Source organism: Dermacentor variabilis, chromosome 11, assembly GCF_050947875.1.
Source record: "Dermacentor variabilis isolate Ectoservices chromosome 11, ASM5094787v1, whole genome shotgun sequence".
Lineage (NCBI taxonomy): Eukaryota > Metazoa > Arthropoda > Arachnida > Ixodida > Ixodidae > Dermacentor > Dermacentor variabilis.
Window position 1 is genome coordinate 109035036 of NC_134578.1, and position 24347 is coordinate 109059382.

General features: G+C 45.5%; 1 protein-coding gene across 4 annotated transcripts in view; it reads left to right on the forward strand.

Moving 5' to 3' along the window:
* The first annotated feature begins 1326 nt into the window (after positions 1–1326).
* LOC142564011 (uncharacterized) overlaps positions 1327–24347 on the forward strand; it is a 57817-nt gene continuing 34796 nt past the window's right edge. Inside the window, exons 1-2 of one of the 4 annotated variants that reach the window (XM_075674816.1) lie at positions 1334–1615; positions 6801–6917. In XM_075674816.1, coding sequence (XP_075530931.1) covers positions 1399–1615; positions 6801–6817 — 234 coding nt within the window. In that variant the 5' untranslated portion in view covers positions 1334–1398 and the 3' untranslated portion in view covers positions 6818–6917. Of the gene's footprint in view, positions 1684–6800; positions 8174–24347 lie in introns of those variants that run through there. The other 3 variants (XM_075674814.1, XM_075674815.1, XM_075674817.1) reach the window with 3 other exon arrangements.

The window sequence follows — 24347 nt, forward strand, 5'->3', positions numbered from 1 at the left end:
ATACTCCTGTGGTCCCCATCTCGTAACGTTGGCCTGTCTGAAAGCTTCTGTCTCGGTACACATGCCTATAGCGACTGCTGCGTGTATATATATATATATATATATATATATATATATATATATATATGAACACACACTTCTGGACAGGCAAGAGTGTATACGCATTCTTGTGCGTATACAAGCGCCTGCCTTAAAAGCCAGTCGGTAGTGCTCTGCCTGCCAAGGATGGAGTGTCGGACCCCACTTGCGCTACGTCGGCGGAGGAGTTGAATGAGCCGGGAATGTCACCTGAATTGAAGGGAGCGCGCAGGTTGTTTCACTCTGCCTTCGCGGAGAGGGCCAGTCCCGCAGCCAACTCCGCACCGCTTCGCACGGAGCAACAAAACTGTAGCAATAGTAACACAGTTGTTCTGCTCTCGCTACACTCCCTACAGTTCTAAGAGTGTACACACATCGCCACCAAGAAGTGCTTTCGCCGAACACACTCGTCAGCGAGTGCGCTCTGCAGTAATTGTCCCTAAGCGTTCCCGTGTGTCAGCCTGCGAATGACACTAGCGGCAAAACTTACTCGCTCGAAGTGCACTTAAGCTTGCCCTTGTGACCCGTGTGCCAGAGGTACACTGGAATCGCAACATGCTTAAAGCTCTTATTCAAATGATATAAATTTGCCGAGTTTATTCCTGCGTCTTTGACATCAACGAAACAGACGAGCGCGAATGTGCTCTCCCGCACCCGTGCTAAGCAGTGGGACTCACGCGGTGTTCGAGCAGGTTGGCGTTCCTGCCATGGATGTACAAGTGCGATCGTGGCCTAAGGGCTGTACAAGGTTGTACCTTAGAGTAAAATCTTGTGGCCTAATGAATAGAACATTGGGGCGCTTCATTGAGAACCATCATTCGATCCCAAAACGGGAAAATACTTCAAATTTTATTTCAAGGAAGAGCGACTCTCAAGTCAGCAGCAGCATCCAGAAGCCACAGTGAGGAAAGGCCGAGAGGGTTCAGATGGTTCAGATGGTCTTTTCAAGATTCTTTTTTTTTATCCGATTCTTTCTTCATTTGACAGCTAGTGGAGCTTCTATCGTAGAGTGATGCTCGGTGTCTCAGGAAATTTTCCATAACTTTTAGTTCCAACGTTCGCGACCTTTACAATTCAACTATCCGAAAAGGCGATAAAATTGTCGGTAACAACATTTGCGCAGCTAGGCGAGCTGATAATTTCCCCATCGTTCCATGCCCGTTTGCAAGCGACGCCGTGAACAATGAGCAAAACGGCGTGCGCTTATCAGAGTGATAGCAACCTTGGCAACCGCTCAGAGGGCAAAGCTCTGGCAACGTTTTGAAGTTTCCGCGGAACCGTCGCTACGACGTTTGCCAGTCGACATATGTGCGCTTCGTCATGGCTTCTCAAGAGCAACGATACACGCTGTGTGGTTTTACCGGAGAATTGGACTGGAGACCTTTGAATTTCGCCGAGCGTATTCCTGCTCACAGAATATGCAACGCGTGTGGCGTGCTGCCCAGAGTGACCGCTTTTCTGCCCTGTCGACACGTGCTGTGCAACAGCTGCTACGAGCAGTGCGTGCTCCGTGAGGGTCACGCCTGCCCACTCGACGGTGAGCAGTTCCTTCAAGAAGACGCTGACTGGAGAGACTTTCCTTTAAAGAACCTGCTCAGGCGGAAGGTAGGGAAAGAATGCGTGAGGAAAATAATCCGTGTACTAATGCTAGCGAGATCAATTTTGCAAAGTTCACTGAATATATTGACACGTGTATTTATCTTTATCGGGCGACCTCGTTTCGCCGCTTAACAAATGTAATCGCACAGCGCGGGACGCGCCTGTATGTATCCGAAGTTTCTGGAAAGTTATCGATGCTTCTACCCGGCTGTCTGTTGTCGCCGAACCTTGTGCTATCTGATTTCATCACCTGACGCGAATGGTGTAGAACTTTGTGGGAGGCACGCGGGTGCCGACGATTAGTCTGGAACATTCGACGACTGATCTATAAAAGCCGACGCGCTTGACCCGCAGATCAGATTTTCGACGATCGCCCACCGTGTTCGCCGCTATAGTTGTACTATACATGTAGCCTGTTTTTGTGGGCACAGGTTCGCCCCATAAAGGTTTTGTCTTTCACAGTATTTGCTACTGTGTTCTTCAACGTCAGCACCACGTGACATCTGGTGGAGGTGCTGGGTAAGATGTCACGTGGTGGTGACGTTGAAGAACACAGTAGCAAATGCTGTGAAAGACAAAACTAACTTTTATTGGGCGAACCTGTGCCCACAAAAACAGTCTACACTTATAGCACAACGATAGCGGCGAACACGGTCGCCGATCGTCGAAAATCTGATCTGCGGGTCAATCGCGTCGGCCTTTACAGATCAGTCGTCGAACGTTCCAGACTAATCGTCGGGACCCGCATGCCTTCCACAAAGTTCTGCACCATTCGCGTCACGCGATGAAATCAGATAACACAAGGTTCGGCGACAACAGACAGCCGGGTAGAAGCATCGATAACTTTCCAGAAACTTCGGATACATACAGGTGCGTCCCGCGCTGTGCGATTACATTTGTTAAGCGGCGAAACGTGGTCGCCCGGTAAAGATAAGTACACGTGTCAATATTGAAAAAGCAAAATGGGGATTTGTTAGAAATACAGGCAATTTTCTGTTAGAGCGGATGAATTACGTGTAAGCTAGATGAAAGGCTATATTATATTACCTAGGAGTGAAACCGCGAAGACAATCATATAGTTGGGCGCTATTGTCCGTACGTATGTGTTGTTGCTTTGAACTCGCCATAATCCTAGGTTCCACTTACTGCTGATTGAAAGCTATGCGAACCCGTGCACAATCAGAAATATTCAGCGTAAGAAGCAGCGAGTATGAAGCAACGCTATTGATTTATTACCTTTCTATTTGGGTGCGCTCACTCGCACCCGTTATTGAGACATAGGGTGCTCTTCTTTGTCTTTATCCTTTAATAATTTCTTACGCAGGCATTCTACATTTTCTTTATTTTTTTTCTCGTCTGTCTTGTTCTCCGGCATTTATTTTGCAGATAGATATATAGGTAAACTTTATTAAAAGAATAATCAGAAAAACCGCTAATGGTCGGGGCGCCTAGTCCCGGGCTCCGCTGGCTCTTGCCATCTTCTCAGCTCTCTTAATCAGCTTGAGCTGGTCGACGAGGGCCGAGCTGGACAGCAGTGCCTCCAATTGCTCCCTCGTGGTGTTCGTGTCGGGTTGTTCTATGTTGTGTACTGTGGACTCCGACGTATTGTGGTATAGTGTTTGTGTGGCCCCACAGCACGGGCACTCGTCCCTGTAGGCTGTGGGGTGTATCCGATGTATTATGTGTAGGTTATGTGCGTCCTCTGTCTTCAAAATTCGATGGGGTGGTGGATATCGCAAGCGACGCCCTCTGTGAGAGTTCACCGTGGCTGAATACTCGAGGTCGACAGGGTCCAGGTCTTCTGCAGCCGGCGTGATGAGTGCTCGGATATGTACGAATCCTCGAGCTGCCCTGTTCGCTTGCAAGTTGCCCGAGATGCCAGTGTGGCGCGGTATCCAGATGATGGCTTGGGGGGTGAAGTCCTCAGGGTGCTCCTTGAGTATTTGGGCTAGAATTCGTGCAGCAAGGCTTCCAATTGTTCCTTGTAGCAAGTTGCCGCAGGCCAGTTCGGAATCCGTGAGGATCGTCAGTGGTTGGTTTGCGTGCTGACCTTCGCGGATGGCTAACTGCAAATGTTCTTCCGCGGCGTCGAATGCTAGGTTGCATGCACTAATCAAAAGCGATACTGATTGACTAAATTGCACTAATATATTACCTGATATTCTCTGAATAACGATATAAAATTAGAGTGTTCAATCATTCAAGCACAATACCCGGAGCTTTTGTCTCTAGCTGCGTCTGTGTTTGCTCCATCTGCGCTCGACTCGCAATGCATTGAATCGGTATCGCGTAGAATAACTCTTACAGCCTGTACTTCATCGTTAGCAGAGGGTGGGATCACGCAGCCCTCCATGCATATGCGTATACAAGTTTCCCGCTGAATGGGAGTGTTTTTATTGTGCGTCCACGTTAGCGTCACGGTAACTCGCCACACTCTGTTTGCGGGTCACTGGCTGACCTCGCTCGCGGACGAGGAATTCTCCATGCCGCAGAGATGATGGGTCTGGGACCCAGTTGTTTGGTTAGCGGCAGCCACACAGTGACGTGCCGAATCAGCGGCGGAGGCTTGGTCGCAATGACTGCGCTCTAACGTTGCCGGCAACCGCACAACCACGGATCACGCGTCGTGATTACTCAGGGGCTTTAATGTTGCGCTGGTAAATACGAAGTCGCGGGGTAAAATCGCGGCTGCGGCGGCTGCGTTTCAATGGGAGCGAGCTGCAAAAATCTTCGTGTACAGCGCATTTAGGGCATGTTCAAAAAACCCAAGGTCTTCTAAATTAATCTGCAGCCCCCAAATACGGTGTGCCTCATAAGCAGATCGTCGCTCCATAAATATTGTGGTTGGTGAAGCTAGTTCGTAATGGTTAAGAAAAGTTGCGGTGGCAAGTAAAGACAAGGACAAGTTAATATCGACACGGGCAAACGCCGGCTTTTAAATAAATCTAATTTGAGTCAGAAGCATATATAAAGGTTCACCTCACATGTGAGTGAACCAGAAAAAGTTACATTTGGGTATGTGATATTTCTGTACGCGTCGAGGAATATGATTTCTTTCCCGTACAAAAACGCAGAAAGCCGACTAACGCAATCATCCCCCTTCTTCTTTAAGTTGAAGCAACAAACGAAAAGAAACCCATGGAAACCACGTGAACCCATATCTTGTTCGTTGCTTCATTTCGCATGTCTTGTGTTTTATATTTACGTGTCTGACCGAAATAAAATTCGGTTGAGCGTTTGCGCTTGCCCGTCCATCAGTATTTAATTTCAGCGCACACTCTAAATTCATGAGGAGGGCCATAGCGGCTACGTGTATTCAGGCAGCACTCATGCAAGCACGAGATGGAACAAAGTTTTTCAAATCTGACAGCACAGTAAACGGAAGCATGCCTTCCTCGTTGTTGCATCACTTAAGTATCTGAAATCACCTTGCAAAAAAGAAATAATAATAATATTTGGGGTTTTACGTGCCAAAACCACTTCCTGATTATGAGGCACGCCGTAGTGGAAGACTCCGGAAATTTTGACCACCTGGGGTTCTTTAACGTGCACCTAAATCTAAGCACACGGGCGTTTTCGCATTTCGCCCCCATCGAACTGCGGCCGCCGTGGCCGGGATTCGATCCCGCGACCTCATGCTCAGCAGCCCAACACCATAGCCACTGAGCAACCACGGCGGGTTGCAAAAAAAAAAGAAAAAAAAGAAAGAAAGAGCGGATAGGTTCCGAGCCAGCACGCAAAGAAAAAGGCAAGAGAACGCTGCACGTGCTGCCGCATTTGCATAAGTTATGGCACAACTTGAGGAAATTATCCAACCGACATAATGTAAATATACTTTTCAGTGCCCCTTGTAAGCTATGTAATGTATGCAATCGAATGAAAGAGCATAGTAGGCCCCGCGTCACCAACAATCGTAAAACTAGATTCGCACACTGTACGCTCAACGTGGTTTGCCAGATAGCGTTAAACTAGTGTATGTAGGACAAACCGGAAAGTTTTATAATGATTGAGCACATCCATACAGCAGCAACGTGACGATTGGCCATGGATGGCATTTAGCGCTCCATTGGAACAAGTGAATATGCACTGCCATGATTCAGATTACGAAGTTCCTAGGGGAAAAAGTAAGGAGCGATAAATTATGCGGGTATGTTGCATGAAAAAGGTTGGATATAGCTGTGTAAGCGTGCCGTTTTTAGCCTGATCAGAAAAAGAAATAGCCTTTTCATGAATGAAAATGATTTTGTCATGTAGATGTTTGTGTACGCATGCCTATTCCGGGATGGATATATAAGGGCTGGCCTTCTTCAAATCATCATTTAGTTGGCAGTCAGCGCTTTTTCTCTGGTACATGTCTCTCTGTGTGTGTTCGTGTCAGTAGCGCTTCTTGAATATGATTCTCAAATAAATTAATTCTGTGTGCCCTGGGTGCTTCGTACCCTTGACATCGCTCTACAGGAACGTTTACAGCATAAATGGCTCACCTCAAGGAGCTTCTCACCACAGCCGAGTTCGAGAAACTCATACCTAAGCACACCGAGTCCCTTCTGGTCGTTATGCGGTTCAGACACCTGAGGACCGCGCTGCCCTACTGGAAAAAAAGCGGATATCCGAACGCCAAACAAACGGAGCTGAGGAAGTTACCTCATCCTATTAAGACATTTCATCTTCAACAATAACCCCAATTCCCAGTGCACATACCATCAGTTCGCAAACACGGTGCAAGCGCTGTCAAAGTTTCGCTCCAGAAAATTACCGATTCGTGATAATCCTTCTTCTGGCCAAGCAGCAGTTCTTCGCTTAAGGACCCGCTTGAGTGGGGTTGGCTGCCGGATTCCTTCCTTCATAACCATTTCTCTTGGGAGTAGGGTGAATATCTTAATAGAACATTATTCACGCCAATCTCACAGCATCACCTGACGAACAAATTTATTGGCTTCCCTTCATAGCGACACTACGATGAGCCATATCTTGATGTCTCATCACATTTTTTCACATTAGACGAACCTTGAAGCAGCGGAAGTTCAAAGACATAAAATAACGTATGAAATATGTTAATATGAAAGGTGCTATGAAGATGCTAATGTGTAAAATTGCTCAAAAACTCTTTTTTCCCCTTTCAGGTAAAATGCTGGAATGAAGAACGTGGCTGCGACATAGTTTTGGCTGCATCAGAGCTGAACAACCATTTCTGCAATGACTGTGACTACCACGCTACATCGTGCCCTAAATGTTCGAAGCTCGTGCTCCGTAGTAATGTTGCCGGGCATTTAGAAAGCAAATGTCAAGATTATGTGCTGTCTCTGATGTCCTGGGCTCTAGAAAAGTCAGACAGTCAGCAAAAAGCAATGATGATGGCTCTGAATGCAAGCTTAGACGTGCGAGTAGTTGAAATGAAAAAAAGGCTAGACGATATTATTAGGGATCATGCTGCCCAAAATGGTCACCTAACTAATATTTCACATTGCATCAACACGGTCAAGGAAACACTGCTACAAAAGTCGAGTGAAAGTAGTACCTTGGATCACTTTGCTTCACAATCTACAGTTACGTTATCCTCAGTCAGAGCAGTCGAGGAAAAATTGATTGACCACAGTGGTGAGGCGCGCATGCTTGCAGGAGCAATAACCGATTCAATAAAAGACCTGAAGGAAGGCTTAGAAGACACGAAGCGAACTGTCAACCACCTCAAAGAAAACAATACGCAAAGCACGTTGCAAGCGGAGTTGAGAGAACAGTTGACGACGTATACCGCTGTGCTCAAGAAAACTTGCGAAGGTGTTGATGCGCTGAAGGAAGCTTTTGGAAAAGTGTTGGACGGCAGCACAAGGACAATCTGCACAAAGTGCGCAGGAAGTGTTGCTGGCATTGCTGAAGTGGAGGACACTCAGAAGCAAGTAGTGCCGAGCGCATTGAATAAGGAAAAAGAGTTGGCCCTAAATACAATCAACATAAGGCGATATGAGTTTTTTGCTAAGGGATACAAAGCAATGAAGGACGACGTCTGTTCGAAAGGCTTTCATTCTTACTCGAGCGACAAGACATACATGTGTGGCTATCACGTGTCGCCAGGAGTGTACTTCAGAAAAGAGGGAGACAATGTCTTATTGCATGCTGGTTTTCAGCTGCACAAGGGTGTGATCGATGAATTTCTACAGTGGCCTTTCAGTCAGGCTATTCAGCTGACCGTGAAACATCCGTCCGTAAGTAAACGGCGTCAGATACTGTGGAACACGTGTGATGAACTTAAGTTCTATGGAAGGCCCGAACAATCGAGTAACAAAATCTATCACCCCTTGCACTCAATTCGCGTAGATGTTCTTGAACGTGAAGGGTACGTCAAGGACGAGAAGCTTCATATAGTGTGGGAGATTCTTCCGAAAGACGTAGCAAAATAAATGAGGGGAACTTTACGTATTTCAATAAATGCCCTAGTAGTTTTCGCTCTTCCCGGCCACTTCGTTGAAACCAAAATAAAGCATCGTCCTGAACTTTTTTCAAATATATTTCAATACCTACGTGTCTACACGACACCGCTTTAGTGTTAGCTTATAAGATAGCCTCCGAGCCGTGTAATGTTTCTTTCAAAATAGGGCGTGAGTGACTCGAAGTCGGAAAGAATTCTAAAATATTTCATAATAGTTCATTCTTTATCTACACATCAGCAAAACGACGAATACGTTAGAGAGGATGCCTTCATTGCTGAAAAAGTGCTAGAATTTCTGACGAGACACTCCGTGAACGTTAATGCACTTTGTATCTCAGAGTTCTTTTGCTTAATCTTACGCTGTTTTTTTATCCCCTGTTAACTTACGGTACTCGCACAAAGCATAATCATCTTAAAAATATTTTTGCTGCACCATATTTAAACATTACACGTGGCTGATAGCACAAATATAGCTATAGAGCTGAATTATTCGATGAGGCCGCGAGTACGTCTACGACCATTTAGACGCGTGTTTGAGTAACAAAATTGCACTAATTACATTTAATACTATTTTATTAGCTGCCATATTCTGCGAATTGTAGCTATTGAACTTGCAAGGCAAATCGATCTGGAACGAATTCTCTGGAGGGCACCGGTTTTGAGATACGCGCCGTCGAACATTCGATAAAAATTCGCTGTTGGTAAACGGATTTTTAGAGGGCATAGTTGGTGCATTTACGACATGGTTTACGATCCCCCCTCCCCCCAGTAAAAGAAACCGCACGAAAGACGCGGTAGGCAGGAGACAATAGGCAGTTTTAGTACTGCGTACGTAGCGTACGCAACGGCGTTGCGTACGTAAGATCGCTGCGTTCTGCAAACTGCGCATGTGCAGAAAACAACACAAACGGTACGAGATGCGTACGCGGCCGTTGCGTACGCACGCATCCGATTCTTGCGTGCGTACGTAGGGAGCCTTGCGTGCTGCTCTCGTGGTTCTCGTTTGTTCGTGGTTTTCGTTTGTTCGTTTGTTCCCTTGTTGTTTATGTGTTCTCTACCGCTGTCCCCGTCTTTATTTGCGTTCAATATGATATGCAGTAAACACGAACTAGGCCAAACTGAAGTTCCTACAGGTCTAAGATAACATTAGTGCAAAACGAAGCATTTGTTCCGCGATGTGGCCTGCACTCTTGATCTTAATTTCTGTACACTGAAGTAAGCTTAAAAATACATTTGTGAATCGAAAAAAAGTCCTTGTGATTTAAATCTAGATCCCAAGACACCAAGTTTTCATGTGCTGCCAAACGTTTATAGAAAATTTAAGCAAATAATCCAGTCCGATTTATTCACAATCACCTAAGGGCGAAAAAGTGTGAAGTTAAAGGGGAGTTAATAAAATAGGACTCTGGAATGAATGAGTTAACTTTCTGATGCATGGTTTGACAGCATTAGTATTGCCACCTGTCTCACTATGTGCAGCTTTTTCTTTCTGAGCTTTCTGCCGATTGGCGTCGTGCTTCACAATCCCAGAGGGCAACTTTATCCTCATTTTCTTTGCCTGGAACTTGAGGGCTGTCGGCCATCTGAAATGAAATATTTGAGGCACCATAAATCAGATGAATACTCATCAGCTTTTTTTTTCACTAAATGCAGACTAACTGTACCACTAAAAAAATGCAATGAATGGCCAGCAGGGCCTGCAGATTGTCGTTCAGCACAAAAGGGACACGAATGCAAAAATGAAAAGTCAAGCTAGATTAAAAGATTACGCTTCTGAAATAACAAATTGATCTGCAGCGATAACACAGCTTTTGTAAACGAGAAAATAACTAACATGGAAAAATGGAGTGGCTCCACCTATGTATTTTGGACGGAATGTGCTTCTACTGTTACACTGGCTCATTCACAGATTGGCATAAGGAGCTGTCACACGGAGATTACATTAGCTCGCACGTTTTGAATAGGGTGACAAGAGTCAAATTGTGGACCAGCAGCAGGAGCTTTGGTGGCAATTTCCTATGCAGCAAAGTGATATATTGGCCTGTAGCAAATAACGATAGACATAAGATAATTAATATAACCTGGCTTAATATTTTATTGTATTGTTCTCTCTTAAACAATAATTTCAGGAAGAATACAAGACTAGTTTGCAAGAAAAGTAAGCGCGGTTAGTCGACTCGCTTGCGTACCTTCTGTACTTTCACTGGGGCCAAGAAAACACCCTGGCGCCCTGGCCAATCTTTAACGTGTGAAATGCTGTGCACATACGGCACAACGACAGGCCGACTTGTTTCTGCGATGTCTCGTTTCTCCAGCATATGTCCTCGTTGCACGACTTCGAGCAACTTTTCAGCAACCGAAGAAAGCAAGTGTACTGGATAATCTGCTTCTACCAGGTGCTTCGCCTGTTTCACTACCTAGCATTGTGGGGGGGGGGGGAGGGGGCAAGATTTCTTGAGGGCGTTGGCTAAGCAAAGATTAGTGATACTCCTCTTAACTAACTTTGAGTGGGCCGTGCTCAAAGGCAGAAGTGGTTTAGCGCTTTGTGGTTCATACATCCATCAACATGTGTAGGCGTAACTAAAAGCTTCAAATCATGAAATCGAAAGGTATTTGAATCGGATAATTCAAAAGTGACGAGAAGCGGCGGTAAGTTAGCGCTCTTCACTCGTCTCTGTCCTTCCTTTCCTACTTTCTTGAGCTACACAAACGCCGCCATTATGAACCACGACCAGCTCGCCCAAGCCTCTATCCTAATGTGTATTTAAGGTTTTGGTTTCAGCTTCCCTAGCGAGGCAGCACGGGGGAAACGACGCTAAATCTTCTACGCCCACTTTGGCACAGACTCTGCACACTCTTCTGCTATATTGTAATTTTAAAACAGAATGACACAGAGACCTACTCTTCGCACTGTTGTTCCACCTTTGCCACTAGCCTTTGCTCAATACATAATTTTAGAGCAACATGACGCCACTATGACATTACCGCTGTCCAGATCTTTGTCATGCTGTCATCTCCCAAGGTCTTATGCCTACAGATGCATCTTCTAGCAGTGCAACATCGCCACACATAAAACGCTAACGTACTTACATGGCCTTCCCCACATGCATCTCTCAGCTGTGGGAACTTGCGCACAAGCTCCCATGCAGCAACTGCATATATATGGCCCTGGCAGCTGAACCTACTGAAAAAAATATCATATATTGTCACAATAGCAATACAATAAGTGACAATAATAAATGCAAGTAGCTTCAATGAAAGTGTAGAAAAGTAAGTTCTGGCAGAACCAATGACACAATTAATGTCCATGTTGATGTAATTAGCGTTGAAGAAATGCATGATTGGCGTTTAAGTGACCCACCATATTGTCGCCGCCAAAATTCATCATTTAAGAGGCGAAATCGGCAGTTATCATGTAGGTACTTTAGTGCATCAACCCATTCGCATACTAAACTCTGGAGCAGATCAGAGAAAAAAACGTTTTCTTGACCGCATCTGTCGTGTGAATTGGTTTAAGCAGAGTTTATTTTGTGTTTATAGAAAATGCTTGTCTTGTATACAGATTATTTTCAATTATACACCGTACAAAAAAGTTGGAGGAGTTTTCACTCTGAAATGCCTCGCTCGGCGTAAATTAGTGGCCCTCCAACCCCGCAAACACATTCCACAAAAGCCAAAGTACTGTACACAAATAACCACACGCACACACCTAACCTAACCTAAATAAACTCATGTTGAACGATGTGTTTCTCAAAGCACTTGTTTACACCTCTAAGCAACACAATATTGTTCTGCTGCTGTTTCACCAATGCTTACTGATGGTGCCCAGCTTTGCATTCTAAGTTTGTCCTCACTTTGTATCAATTCTCTTCCGCTTCGTGTTTTCAACATTAAAATTTTCCCCTTGCCTCGAAGCATCTCCGAGTTATATTCTTTCCCTGCCTTCTCCCATTCCAGAGACAAGTAACGATGTGCCACAGGATGCACGAACATGTTTTTCCTTTATGTTTCTCAAAATGGTCGTATTGCATGTTCTGTATTGGATGGTTTATCAAAGTCGTTTGAGATAATCAGTGACGTTGCAGGCAGTGTTTCTAATGAGAGGCATTCGTGCATGTGACCTTGATTCTTCCACAGGAAGCGGCACACCGTAGAGAGTAATACTGCACGAGCTTTCATTCGAAATTTGAGCTGTTCTTGTGCTAAGAAGTGGTTTGGTTGGTACTTTGCAGGCACCGCCATCCTGGATGTCGTTACGCACGACACTTTTGTGCTTGCAGGGCCCAAATATGGTTAGGGGCTTCTCAAACTTAGCATGCGTCGGTGCTTCTTAAGACGGATACACACTAGCGGAAAAATGCGCGCGGCACACAGCTTGTGGCAAAACGCAACTGCGGCAGAGCGGCGGCACCAACTGGCCGCGAGCCGCTGCGGCAGTGACACGGCAGCACGAAAATCTTGCCTCCTATATTTTACTTTGCATGCAGGTGCGAGACGTCGCGTGCTTTTTCCTTCATCTGCTGACAGATTGGTGCTGTATTTACATTCTTCGTTCTTAACACGAGTTATGCCTTATGGAGAAGACAACGTTGTTTCCACAAATCATAATGATGTTGGTGTGCTCCCTTCTGTTGCGGCTTTCCCGCGTTCAAAAGACAAGGGGAATGAGGTGCTGCCTCCACGTTTGAACGCGACAGCGTTAAGGAGCTCGTGTCGCAGAAAAGCCGGTGTCTTCGGCGGCGTTGGCCGTGAGCGAAAAATCCCGGCAGACAATTTATAAATAAAAACAACTTGCGCGGGAATCGAACCACGATCTTCGGAGTGTGAGGCGGAAACGCTACCACTCAGCCACGAATTCGATCGCTCAAAGTGGGACAAAAACACCTCTAGTGAATGCGGTGTTGCCTTACAAACGGGCCGTAGAAAGCTATACTGCTGTGTATATCGGTAATTATAAGCATGTAAATTACAGAAGTCGCAGTTAAACGCGTAGCGACGTACGTTTCCGCTACATTTCTTCTGCACTTACCGCACACGCAGAGCCATCTTGCGGCAAACACAGAAGACACTTCCTCTCAATGTACGGCGCTTCCCCGACAGGTGGCGCGCCACGCGCGCATTGGGGCTGTGCGGGCAACGGTGCCAGGCGCGTCGCGGCCCCGACTCCCTCTCCCCTGACGACGCTTCGCCGTGCTCCCACACGGGTTGCAGAATCAAGCGCCGTTCCTTTCTTTAGATTACTATCTATCTATCTATCTATCTGCCCGTGCCGATCACGACGATTGGCTGGCGTAGATCCTTTCCCCCTACGAGACACCGAGTTCTTTGGTTGGTTCCGTTTGCTCAGGCGCACGTTTCGTTGCTGCGCCGAACGCTGCATTGCTGGACGCTCACCGCGTGATAGGTGGGCGCAAAGTCCGATGCGGGGCGCCTCGTAAGTGATCGCTGCGCTGTAGCACATTGTCTTACACCCCTTGGCGGGTCGACGGGAATGCTGTCGCGTTCCACTCTTGAAGGCGAAGCTGAAGCTTCCTCCATTTTTTTTGTATTCAGGGTCCGTCTTCTCGTACAGACTTGGACATGGCGCACTGTCTATAAACACCTTTCCATCAGTACATCTTCGTTTAGACTCATCATTTTGGAAATTATTTGCAAACCATGACAATCAAAAGAAGCGCAAACAAGACCAAAACAAGCGCGAGCGAGAGCTAGCTTGAGTAGACGATAGTGCGAAGCGAGCACACCGACTGACACCGCATACGAGTACAAATCAAGAGGTTGTGCGGGTCCACAGGAAACCAGTTTCCGCTGCACCCGTCACTGAAAGGCGTCACGAACGCCGGTGACGGCGAACACCGCCGCAAAGAGCCGCGGAAAATCAGAGGGGTTATTTATTCTGCAAGTCCACCTAGCGGACTGTCCATTTCGGCTGCTCCTGACTGCCTAGAGCCTATCGTCTCCTCCTCTCTCGTACACCGGGATCGAATCAGCAACGGCCGAAATAGACAGTCCACTGGGTGGACTCTTGCAGAATACCCCCCCCCCCCAGGACCGATCCATCCTGCGGCACGAAAAAGCTGCCCTGAGGCACATTCGATGCGCGCATCTTGCCGGCGCCGGTGAGCCGCGTGTGTTTTTAAGGCGAAAGCCTTTATAAGCTGATGGCGCAGTTGGTGTCAGCAGACCTTCCTGTTGAAGTGCCCGCCGAAGCTTCATCACGCCATATGAAGACAGATTAAAGAATGAAAAACGAACGATAGTGACAGTTAGTGAATCAGACGGTTAAAATAGAGATTCGCAGATGCTATTAATGACTAGTGATGACTAATGACGACTACTAATGACATGTGATGACTACTAATGACTCCCAAATGACCAATATGCCTAACGATGACTTGTAATGACCATAATTGATTAGAAATGACTAGAAATGTCTAGTATTTAGTAGTAATGACTAAAATGGCTACTAATAACTTGTAATGACTTCTGATGACTGGCATATCACCAACATGTCTAACGACGGCTTGTTGTGACCATAATTGATTACAAATGACTAAAATTCTTAGTAGTGAGCAGTAAAGACTAATAATGACTGAATGACCAATATGAGTAACGGCAATTTTCAACGACTACAATTCCTTAGAAATTACTAAAAATGCTTAGTAATCACCAGTAATGACAAATAATTACTTCACTGACTTGTAGTCACCACTAAGACTATGACATGACGAACTTGTCTAGCAACGCCTTCTATTGACCACAATTGATTACAAATGACTAAAAAGGCTTAGTAGTGAACAGTAACAATAGTAGTGAACAGTAATGATTAAAAGAAAGAAGAGAAAGAGAAGAGGCAAAGAGAAAGAGGCGATTGATAAGAGGAAGAAGAGTAGGGTTTCACCACTCGCCTCTTAAGAGAGGTCTTAAGAGATCTTAACTTTCCGCTAGTGTGTATCTGCCTTAACCTACCTTCGTTGCATACTGGACACCGTATCCTGTTCGACGCTTCTTTTGAGCATGTCTGCTAAGCCCTATCTATATTCTATGGTTTCATTTTCTTTTTGTGTCAACGTTTGCACCTGCACTTAGCATAAAATGTCCCTGGTTGCTCCAGGCTCTCCAGTACGAGCCCATCAGGCAAGACAACAGCCACAAAAAGGCAAATGAGGCCTCCCTTTGACAGCGGCACAGTGTGAAAACGAACTCACCAGCCAACGAGATTTGCTACATAGGAAAGGATTATTCGCTTTAAACATTTTCCTAATTAATACAAACATATGAGCTTACTACTAAATACTCCTGTTATCCATAGTGAAAGTTCAACTTGGTTATATGATGGGGGTGTTCCAGCAGGTAGGGTTAGCTTGGCCAGCGGCTGTTCCACCTGATCATCTCTTACGTACTAGCAAGGTTGTGTCTCTAGATAATGATCAGCCTCGTGTCACGAAGTCAACCAAGTCTTGGAATTCGCTTCCTCATTACCCAAGGCACTGCATGTATATATTCGTTTTATATATTCCCGTTACTCACATTACGATAGCGTGGCGCTTCTTTGTAAAAGGATGAGTATCTTGACGTGAGAATGCCGACAGACTGCATGCATGAAAGTCACTTTCCTGCTGTATTGTCATTGTATCAGCATAATTAAAATGCTTACCTACTGCCACTGGAAACTAACCCTGGCAACGTACAATGCACAATCCCTCTCGAGTGGAGCTAGCTTAGCAGGACTCTTTGAGGAACTATCAGGCGTTGTTTGGGATATCACTGGCCTTAGTGAAGTTACAAGAACTGATCAAGCTGATTAACAGTGCTGACTAACGGCCGGGTCCCCTCCTATAGAGTACTTCCTCATAAGAAGCAACATGGGGTAGAATTCCTAATCCACAGGGACATAATGGGCAACATCGACAAATTCTACAGCATTAATGAGAGGTACGTAGCAGTAGTCATATTAAAACTAAATAGGAGGTATAGAATAAAGGTAGTAGAAACCTATGCCCCAACCGCCAGTCACATTGAGACCGAGTCACGTAGTGACCAGCGAGTATGCACTGACGCCATCACCAGGGCCGCTGAAGCCGGTGAATTTGCCTGCGCTCGCCTCCTGGCCTCCCAAGAGAAGCAACGGCGTTTGTACGATCGCCAACACAGAGACGTCCACTTTTCGCCTGGATCTCTGATGCTCCTGTGGTCCCCATCTCGTCACGTTGGCCTGTCAGAAAGCTTCTGTCTCGGTACACATGCCTATAGCGACTACTGCGTATATATATATATATATATATATATATATATATATATATATATATATATATATATATATATATATATATATATATATGAACACGCACTTCCGGACAGGCAAGAGTAGCGAGAGCAGAACAACTGTGTTACTGTTGCTACAGTTTTGTTGCTCCGTGCGAAGCCGTGCGGAGTTGGCTGCGGGACTCGCTCTCTCCGCGAAGGCAGAGTGAAACAACCTGCACGCTCCCTTCAATTCAGGTGACATTCCCGGCTCATTCAACTCCTCCGCCGACGTAGCGCAAGTGGGGTCCGACACTCCATCCTTGGCCGGCAGAGCACTACCGACTGTCTTTGAAGGAAGGCGCTTGTATACGCACAAGAATGCGTATGCACTCTTGCCTGTCCGTAAGTGCGTGTTCATATTATATATATATATATATATATATATATATATATATATATATATATATATATATATATATAACTGTAGATCTACACTACGTAACTGTAGATTATATATATATATAATCTACAGTTACGTTATCCTCAGTCAGAGCAGTCGAGGAAAAATTGATTGACCACAGAGGTGAGGCGCGCATGCTTGCAGGAGCAATAACCGATTCAATCAAAGAGCTGAAACAAGGCTTACAAGACACGAAGCGAACTGTCAACCACCTCAAAAAGAAGAATATGCAAAGTACGTTGCAAGCAGAGTTGAGAGAACGGTTGACGTCGGATACCGCTGTGCTGAAGAAAACTTGCGAAGGTGTTGAAGCGCTGAAGGAAGCTTTTGGAAGAGTGTTGGACGGAAGCACAAGGACAATCTGCACAAAGTGCGCAGGAAGTGTTGCTGGCGTTGCTGAAGTGAAGGACACTGAGAAGCAAGAAGGGCCGAGCGCATTGAATAAGGAAAAGGAGTTGGCTGTAAATACAACCAACATTATGCGATGTAAGTTTTTTGTTAAGGGATACAAAGCAATGAAGGACCGCGCCTATTCGAAAGGCTCTCATTACTCGAGCGAGAAGACATACATGTGTGGCTATCACCTGTCGCCAGGAGTTTACTTCAGAAAAGAGGGAGACCATGTCTTATTGCATGCTGCTTTTCAGCTGCACAAGGGTGTGATCGATGAATTTCTACAGTGGCCTTTCAGTCAGGACATTCAGCTGACCGTGAAACATCCGTCCGAAAGTAAACGGCGTCAGATACGGTTGAACACGGCTGGTGAACTTGGGCACTATGGAAGGCCCGAACAATCGAGTAACAATATCGGATATGCCCCCCTCCTCGCAATTCACGTAGATGATCTTGAACGTGAAGGGTACGTCAAGGACGACAGCCTTCATATAGTGTGGGAGCTTCTTCCGAAAGACGTAGCAAAATAAATGAAGGGAACTTTACGTATTTCATTAAATGCGCGAGCAGTTTTATTTCCTGGAAACAAACTTCGCTCTTCCCGGCAACTTCGTAGAAACCAAAATAAAGCATGGTCCTAAACTTTGTTCAAGTATATTTCAATACCTACGTATCTACACGACACCCCTTTAGTGTTAGCTTATAAAATAGCCTCCGAGCCGTGTAATGTTTCTTTCAAAATAGGGCGTGAGTGACTCGAAGTCGGAAAGAATTCTAAGATATTTCATAGTAGTTCATTCTTTATCTACACATCAGCAAAACGACAAATACGTTAGAGAGGATGCCTTCATTGCTGAAACAAGAGCTTGAATTTCTGACGACACTCCGTGAACGTTAATGCACTTTGTATCTCACAGAGTTCTTTTGCTTAATCTTACACTGTTATTTTTATCCCCTGTTAACTTACGGTACTCACACAAAGCATAATCATCTTCAAAATATTTTTGCTGCCCCATATTTAAACATTACGTGTGGCTGATAGCACAATTACAACCGTTGAATTGATTTATCCGATGAGGCCGGCAGTACGTCTAAGACCATTTAGATGCGTGTTTGACTAACAAAATTGCACTAATTACATTTAATAATATTTTATTAGCAGCCTTATTCTGCGAATTGTAGCTATTGAACTTGCAAGGCATATCGATCTCGAACGAATTCTCTGGAGGGCACCGGTTTTGAGATATGCGCCGTCGAACTTTCGATAAAAATTCGCTGTTGGTAAACGGATTTTTAGAAGGCATAGTTGGTGCATTTACGACATGGTTTACAATCCCCCCTCCCCCCCAGTAAAAAAAAAACCGCACGAAAGAAGCGGTAGGCAGGAGACAATGGCCACTGTCAACTTTGTATGCCACAGTGTCATGAAGTGTATACAATAGGCGGAGCCGCAGACGCGTTAATGCGCAACCCGAAAAAGTAACATTTGGGTATCTGATATTTCTGTACGCGTCGGAGGAATCTGATTTCTTTCCCGTACAAAAACGCAGAAAGCCAACTAACGCAATCCTCCCCCTTGTTCTTTAAGCAAAATCCTTTCACTAACAAGCGGGCTCGTCACTGCAGCTTTCCTGAAGAACATTTGCATCGCGAGATGCGCCAAAGCGAGAAGAGCTCACGTGCTCCGTCAGAGGCGTGCGTTCCTTTGTATGTTGAAGGCGCTTGTGCCATGTCTACCCTTACTTTCGTTCTGTGAGTTTTTTTTTTTCTTTTCCTTGCTTTGTTTTTTTTTTGCACTCTTCAATCAGGGCACTGTTTTAATTAGTTAGTAAAGCGCCGCTATATGCATTGGGGCACTAGAGTAACTGGAGCACCAACTTATTTTGTCGCATACTTTGAAGACTAATATCTTGAAACACGGTTCACGCTCAGAATTCTTTCCAAGTGGATACCCCCTTCGGACATCCCGGCTACAATTCGTAAATTGTAATACGCACCATAATGCAGTTATTTGTGAAATTAATTAGTGAATTGTGGTAATTACCCTATTAAGAATAGCATTTTCTCGTAGAAGTATGTCCGCCTCATCAAGCAAATTAGTTAAAGGGTTTGAATTGTGCTATCTGCGACAGGCAATTTTTTAAAAGTAGGTTTAGCTAAAGAAACCGCCTGGTGTTAGGAGCGAGAGAGAGAGCCAAACTGTGTGGGAAAAGCCGAGATATAAACCGTGAAGCTTTTGGTCGGCTACCCTGAAGTGGGGGAAGGGTTAGGGGAAATTAAAAAAGTAAAGAATAGCGGAGAAAAAGCAAGGTCACGAAAAATAAATAGAGGAAGTCGGGGCGTACGCGAGGACTAGTCTCCCTAATGGGCCACTGCTCCAACCACTGTTCGTTCCTTGGTGTCAAGTTTGGCTCACGTAAAATTTAAGTTGCATATCCGTGAACTACAAAGAAAAACTTCATACGTGATTCGGATTCTACCAAAGCTTGGCGCTATCTTGATGTACATTAATCTGGTTACTCTATACTACGCATTCATTCTTAGTCGTCTAAACTATTGCATAACTTAGTAGGGTCAAATCTATCAACCTCACCTTTCTTCCTTACAACATGTTCAAAATTGCCATCCGTTTTATTACTAAGAGTAATCGCCGATCACAAGTTACAGATATGTACCACGATCTTACGATACTATGCATTCCTAATCTTGTGAAATTCAATGTTTACATATTTCCATATCGAGCAGTTAAAGACGATGACCTTTTAAAATTTGTTTTCATGCAAGGACTTACCAGTAGAAGTAATGCACGTTTTTCTCTACACTATTTTTACCCGCCATGGTTGCTTACAGGCTGTGGCGTAGGGCTGCTAAGCATGAATTCGCGGGATCTAATCCCAGGCGCGGCGACCGCATTTCGATGAGGGGCAAAATGTGAAAGCGCCGGTCTACTTTGATTTAGGGGCACGTTAAAGAGCCCCAGGTGGCCCAAATTTCCCGAGTCCCCCACTACGGCGTGCCTCCTAATCAGAACGTGGTATTCGCAAGTAAAACCCGATCATTTTTTACCAATTTCTTACTTCCGAAATTCCGCACTAATTAGGGTACCGAAAGTGTTGGTTTAGTTTTAATTAAGTTGTGGAATTCCTTGCCTTGTAATAAGAAAGCTGTTGTTTGCGTGTCATCATTTAAACGTTTGCTTCGTGCTTTTATTCTTAACCAATAACACAATTTTAATAATGTCTTTTATTATTTTTACTGAGTAATGACAATTTCTTAACTGGAATTCTTTAACGACTGAAATTATTCTACTTGCCTATTATTTTATAAATATTTGAGTTACTGCTCCCATTTTATTGCAACGGTTTTATTTTGCCCATTTGTTGCTATTTAGTAGTTTTGCATTTCATTCAACGTATTATAGGAGGTCCCCCTAAAGTGTTTTCACTAGGGGACCTCCTTCTGTACGATATCATAACCACCTTTGTATATGCTGTTCGTCAGTACAAACCTCAAACTCTAACGCAATAATTTCGAGAGTCCCTTGACTGTCTCGTGGTCTGACGGCTGTGTCAGTCGGCGTTACCGGATTATCAGCGCGGTAGCGAGTGACTCCCTGTGTGCGCCGTATCGGCGACAATAGCAAAGAACGTGTTCCATAGCTTCCGCATTGCCGCAATGGTCACACCTAGCACACTCTTTTCATTTGATGTGGAAAGTAAAGGATTTTGTAAAAGCCACGCCAAGCCACATTCGGTAACGAACCGTTCTCTACGGTAGCGTTAGTCCAGTTGGAGGACGAAGTTGAAAACAATAGTCCAGTCGATGATGACGTGTGAGCTGGGAACTAGGTGTGTTGCATAAATGGCGTCATTTTGAAGCATTCGCGACTCCGCTGCGTTATCTGTTCTAGACAGCGGGATTTGTACCTGCACGCCGTCTTCAAGAGCTGATCGAGCAGCTTCATCGGCATGTTCGTTGCCCATCACGCCAGAGAGGCTAGGGAGCCGCTGAAATATGACGTCGTGTCCTTCCTCTACGTCAAAAGAAATTTCTGCTAGTACGTAAGACCAAATGAATCGCGAAAATGAATCGCGAAAGTTTTCGGTGAACGCACATAAGCAGAGCTCTTGCTAGCTTCAAGCGGACCTATAGGTACAAATTCTGAAATGTTTTTAATGAGATGCCCTTAATGCAGGATTCTTTGGTGGTCTCTCACTACCGTAACACTGCCTCAAAGCTGCGTTCCTTCCGCAGGGGAGTCTGCATGAGTAGGCGTTTGGTGCGTTGCGACACCGCGTTCCCGAGCACATGATCGTTTCAGCCTCCCGCGTGCAGCCGTGCGCGGCTTAGCCCTGTCTGCGGAAAGGGAGATCCTCCGGGTTGAGCCAATGCTGAGTGTTTGGACCTTTAAAGCCCCCGGGCGGAGGCAAGATGCCTCTACGTCACATGGACGGCAACTCCAGACTGACCTACCGGGAGGAAATCGGCAGTCGCCTTTCCTTGTCCTCCTCTCTGCGTCTTTCTCTCCCGCTTTTGCATCTTTCGTGCCTGCCTATATTACCTTCCTCTTTTCCGGGTCTCAAGGATTAACCTTGTGTATTATATCCAATCTTGGGCATATATATATTAGGTTATGGTGGGAACGTACCGCTGGTGTACGCATAATAGAATATTTCTAATCCCCTGACGTCCCCAGGTTGGGCTCCGAGGTGGGCGGCAAGCATTCCTACCGAATACAATAATGCTATATAAGGCTTCTAGTTTCCCCCCCCCCCTCTCTGATCGCTCCCTGAAGAGGGGCGCACCTCTGAAACTTTCAGTTTTCTCATGGCACCAAAAGAAATATTTCCCAAGTACTATAGCCGACATGAAACCAAGACAGTCCGTATAATGTTCCCATTTTGTTGTTGCAAAATGTCTGACACACGCAATCGGCTGTGGTTACAAAGTAACTACGCCAGGAATCGGCGAACTTCTTTTGGTAGTGAGTTTCAAGCTTCAACACATCAAACTGAAAAAACTTGTTGCGTTTGGTGACATTCCTGTCTCTGTGGATCCCCATCGGTCAATGAACACTGTGCGTAGTGTCATTTCTGACGACGACCTCCTTGACCTCAGTGAACTCCTAACTCTCATTCGTCCCAAGCTCCAGTATGCATTTCCCATTTGGTCACCTCACCAGAACTACCTCGTTGAAACGCTAGAATGGATCCAGAACAGAGCAAGCCGCTTCATCATGAACGATTACAGCTAGCACTCTAGTGTAACACAACTTAAAGTTAAGCTTTCGTTACAATCCTTGAGCACTAGCCGAGACATTGCCCTTTTATCACTGTTCCACAAATTCCTTCACTCCACTCAAACACCTGCATGTTTGAAACGACCCTACTCCACGTCACATAGGCTTCATAATCATTTCGGCTATACCAGCCTTTACGGTTCTACAAACGCATTCCATTACTCTGCTCTTCCTCGTGCTATCAGAATATGGAATTCGCTCCCGGACAGCATTGCATGCCGGTCCAACTATGATTCACTCCGTGATGCCTTGACTGAATACATGACTAAAGAAATGTGAAGTTTTTCGTTTGTCGCACAACGATCTCTTGTACTTGCACAATCTTTTACAGCTTATTGTCGCATTATTACCGTCATGTTGCTATGCTTACCGTTAAGTTGGAATGTCGCGTTAGTAACTTTTCTATCTTTCTTTTAATCAGGAATACTGTTTAACACTATGATCTTGTTAATTACACGACTTCACTGAAAACAATCTGTGTGATTTATTCCTTATTATTATATGGTTCTTTTCCCTAGCGAACCGTGAACTAAATAATTATGTTTAATCTCTGTTGCACTTGCGGCTGTAGTTTCTAAACTGACACGGTTTATAGATGTCATGTATTCTATGTATTTTCTATGTAGTGCCTCCGTTACTCAATGCGTCACTTTGAAGCCTGTGAGGTATATTTTAATAAAAGAAATCGAGCTGTTGGAAGGATGGCAAGAGCAAAATGTTGTAAAGATGCAACGAATTAAGTTAATTCGCAATGACAAGGAAATTCCAACAAAGCCTGCAATAATTACGTTTCCGACAAGTGAACTGCCTGATTCAATGCAGACCGGATGTTGTAAACTTCATTCTAAGAACAGTTTACACCCTTTGGAGTGCCCCTTCTGCCACACAACGATGATCGTCATCTGCCTTGATGCGTTTCCTTTCTTTAACGCTGCGAGCCCGGTACTTTCCAGTAACGAACGGCACGCGCGTTATCAGCATGATAGCATTGCCGACAGGATATGCTATCATGCTGATAACGCGCATGCCGTTCGTTACTGGAAAGTACCGGGCTCGCAGCGTTAAAGAAAGGAAACGCATCAAGGAAATTGACAGTTATTGTTGTGTGGCAGAAGGGGCACTCCAAAGGGTGTAAACTGTTCTTAGAGTGTACGCGTACCGTACATTCCAGATCCGCGCCGATGCTTCAAGTGTCAGCGTTTTGGCCGTGGGTCTCACGGCTGCCGAGGGCGACCTACTTGTGCAAAATCGGCATCTAAAGACTACGCCTCAGACAACTGTGCTTCTGCAACTTACTCTACTAACCGTGACGGAGACTACTCCACCTATTGGCGATCGTGCTCGTCGCGGACGGAACAAAAAGTAATAATGGAACTCGGCGTCTAACTAAACATTCGCTTCCCAGAAGCGCGCAATGGTTATTCTGCTCACAAGCAATCGAATCCGTCCTACGGTGATGTGACGCGCCGGGGGCCAGCGTCACATCGTCCGGCGGCCGTCCGAGCCACATGGAGCGTGACGGCATTTACCCCACCAGCCCCGCTGGCTAGAGCAGCCACTGCTGTTCCGCCACCTGACACGAAGGACTAGCAGGGTGTGAGACTGGTCTAGTTGGTATTCCATGCTGAAGTGACTAGCGCTAGAGTAGATACGGGGTACAAGATGGCGACATGGACAAGCGCTTCTCCTTGTCGTTCTTTTCTGCCCCGTCTCTAATCTGGCGCTAGTCACTTCAGCATGGACTAGCAGACCTTCGGGCCTGCCGGTCCAGGGCCACTGCTCGTCCAGACAGGCCCGAAAAAAAAACCTGAGCGTGCCCGCCGAGCGGGCGTCATCCAGCGCCC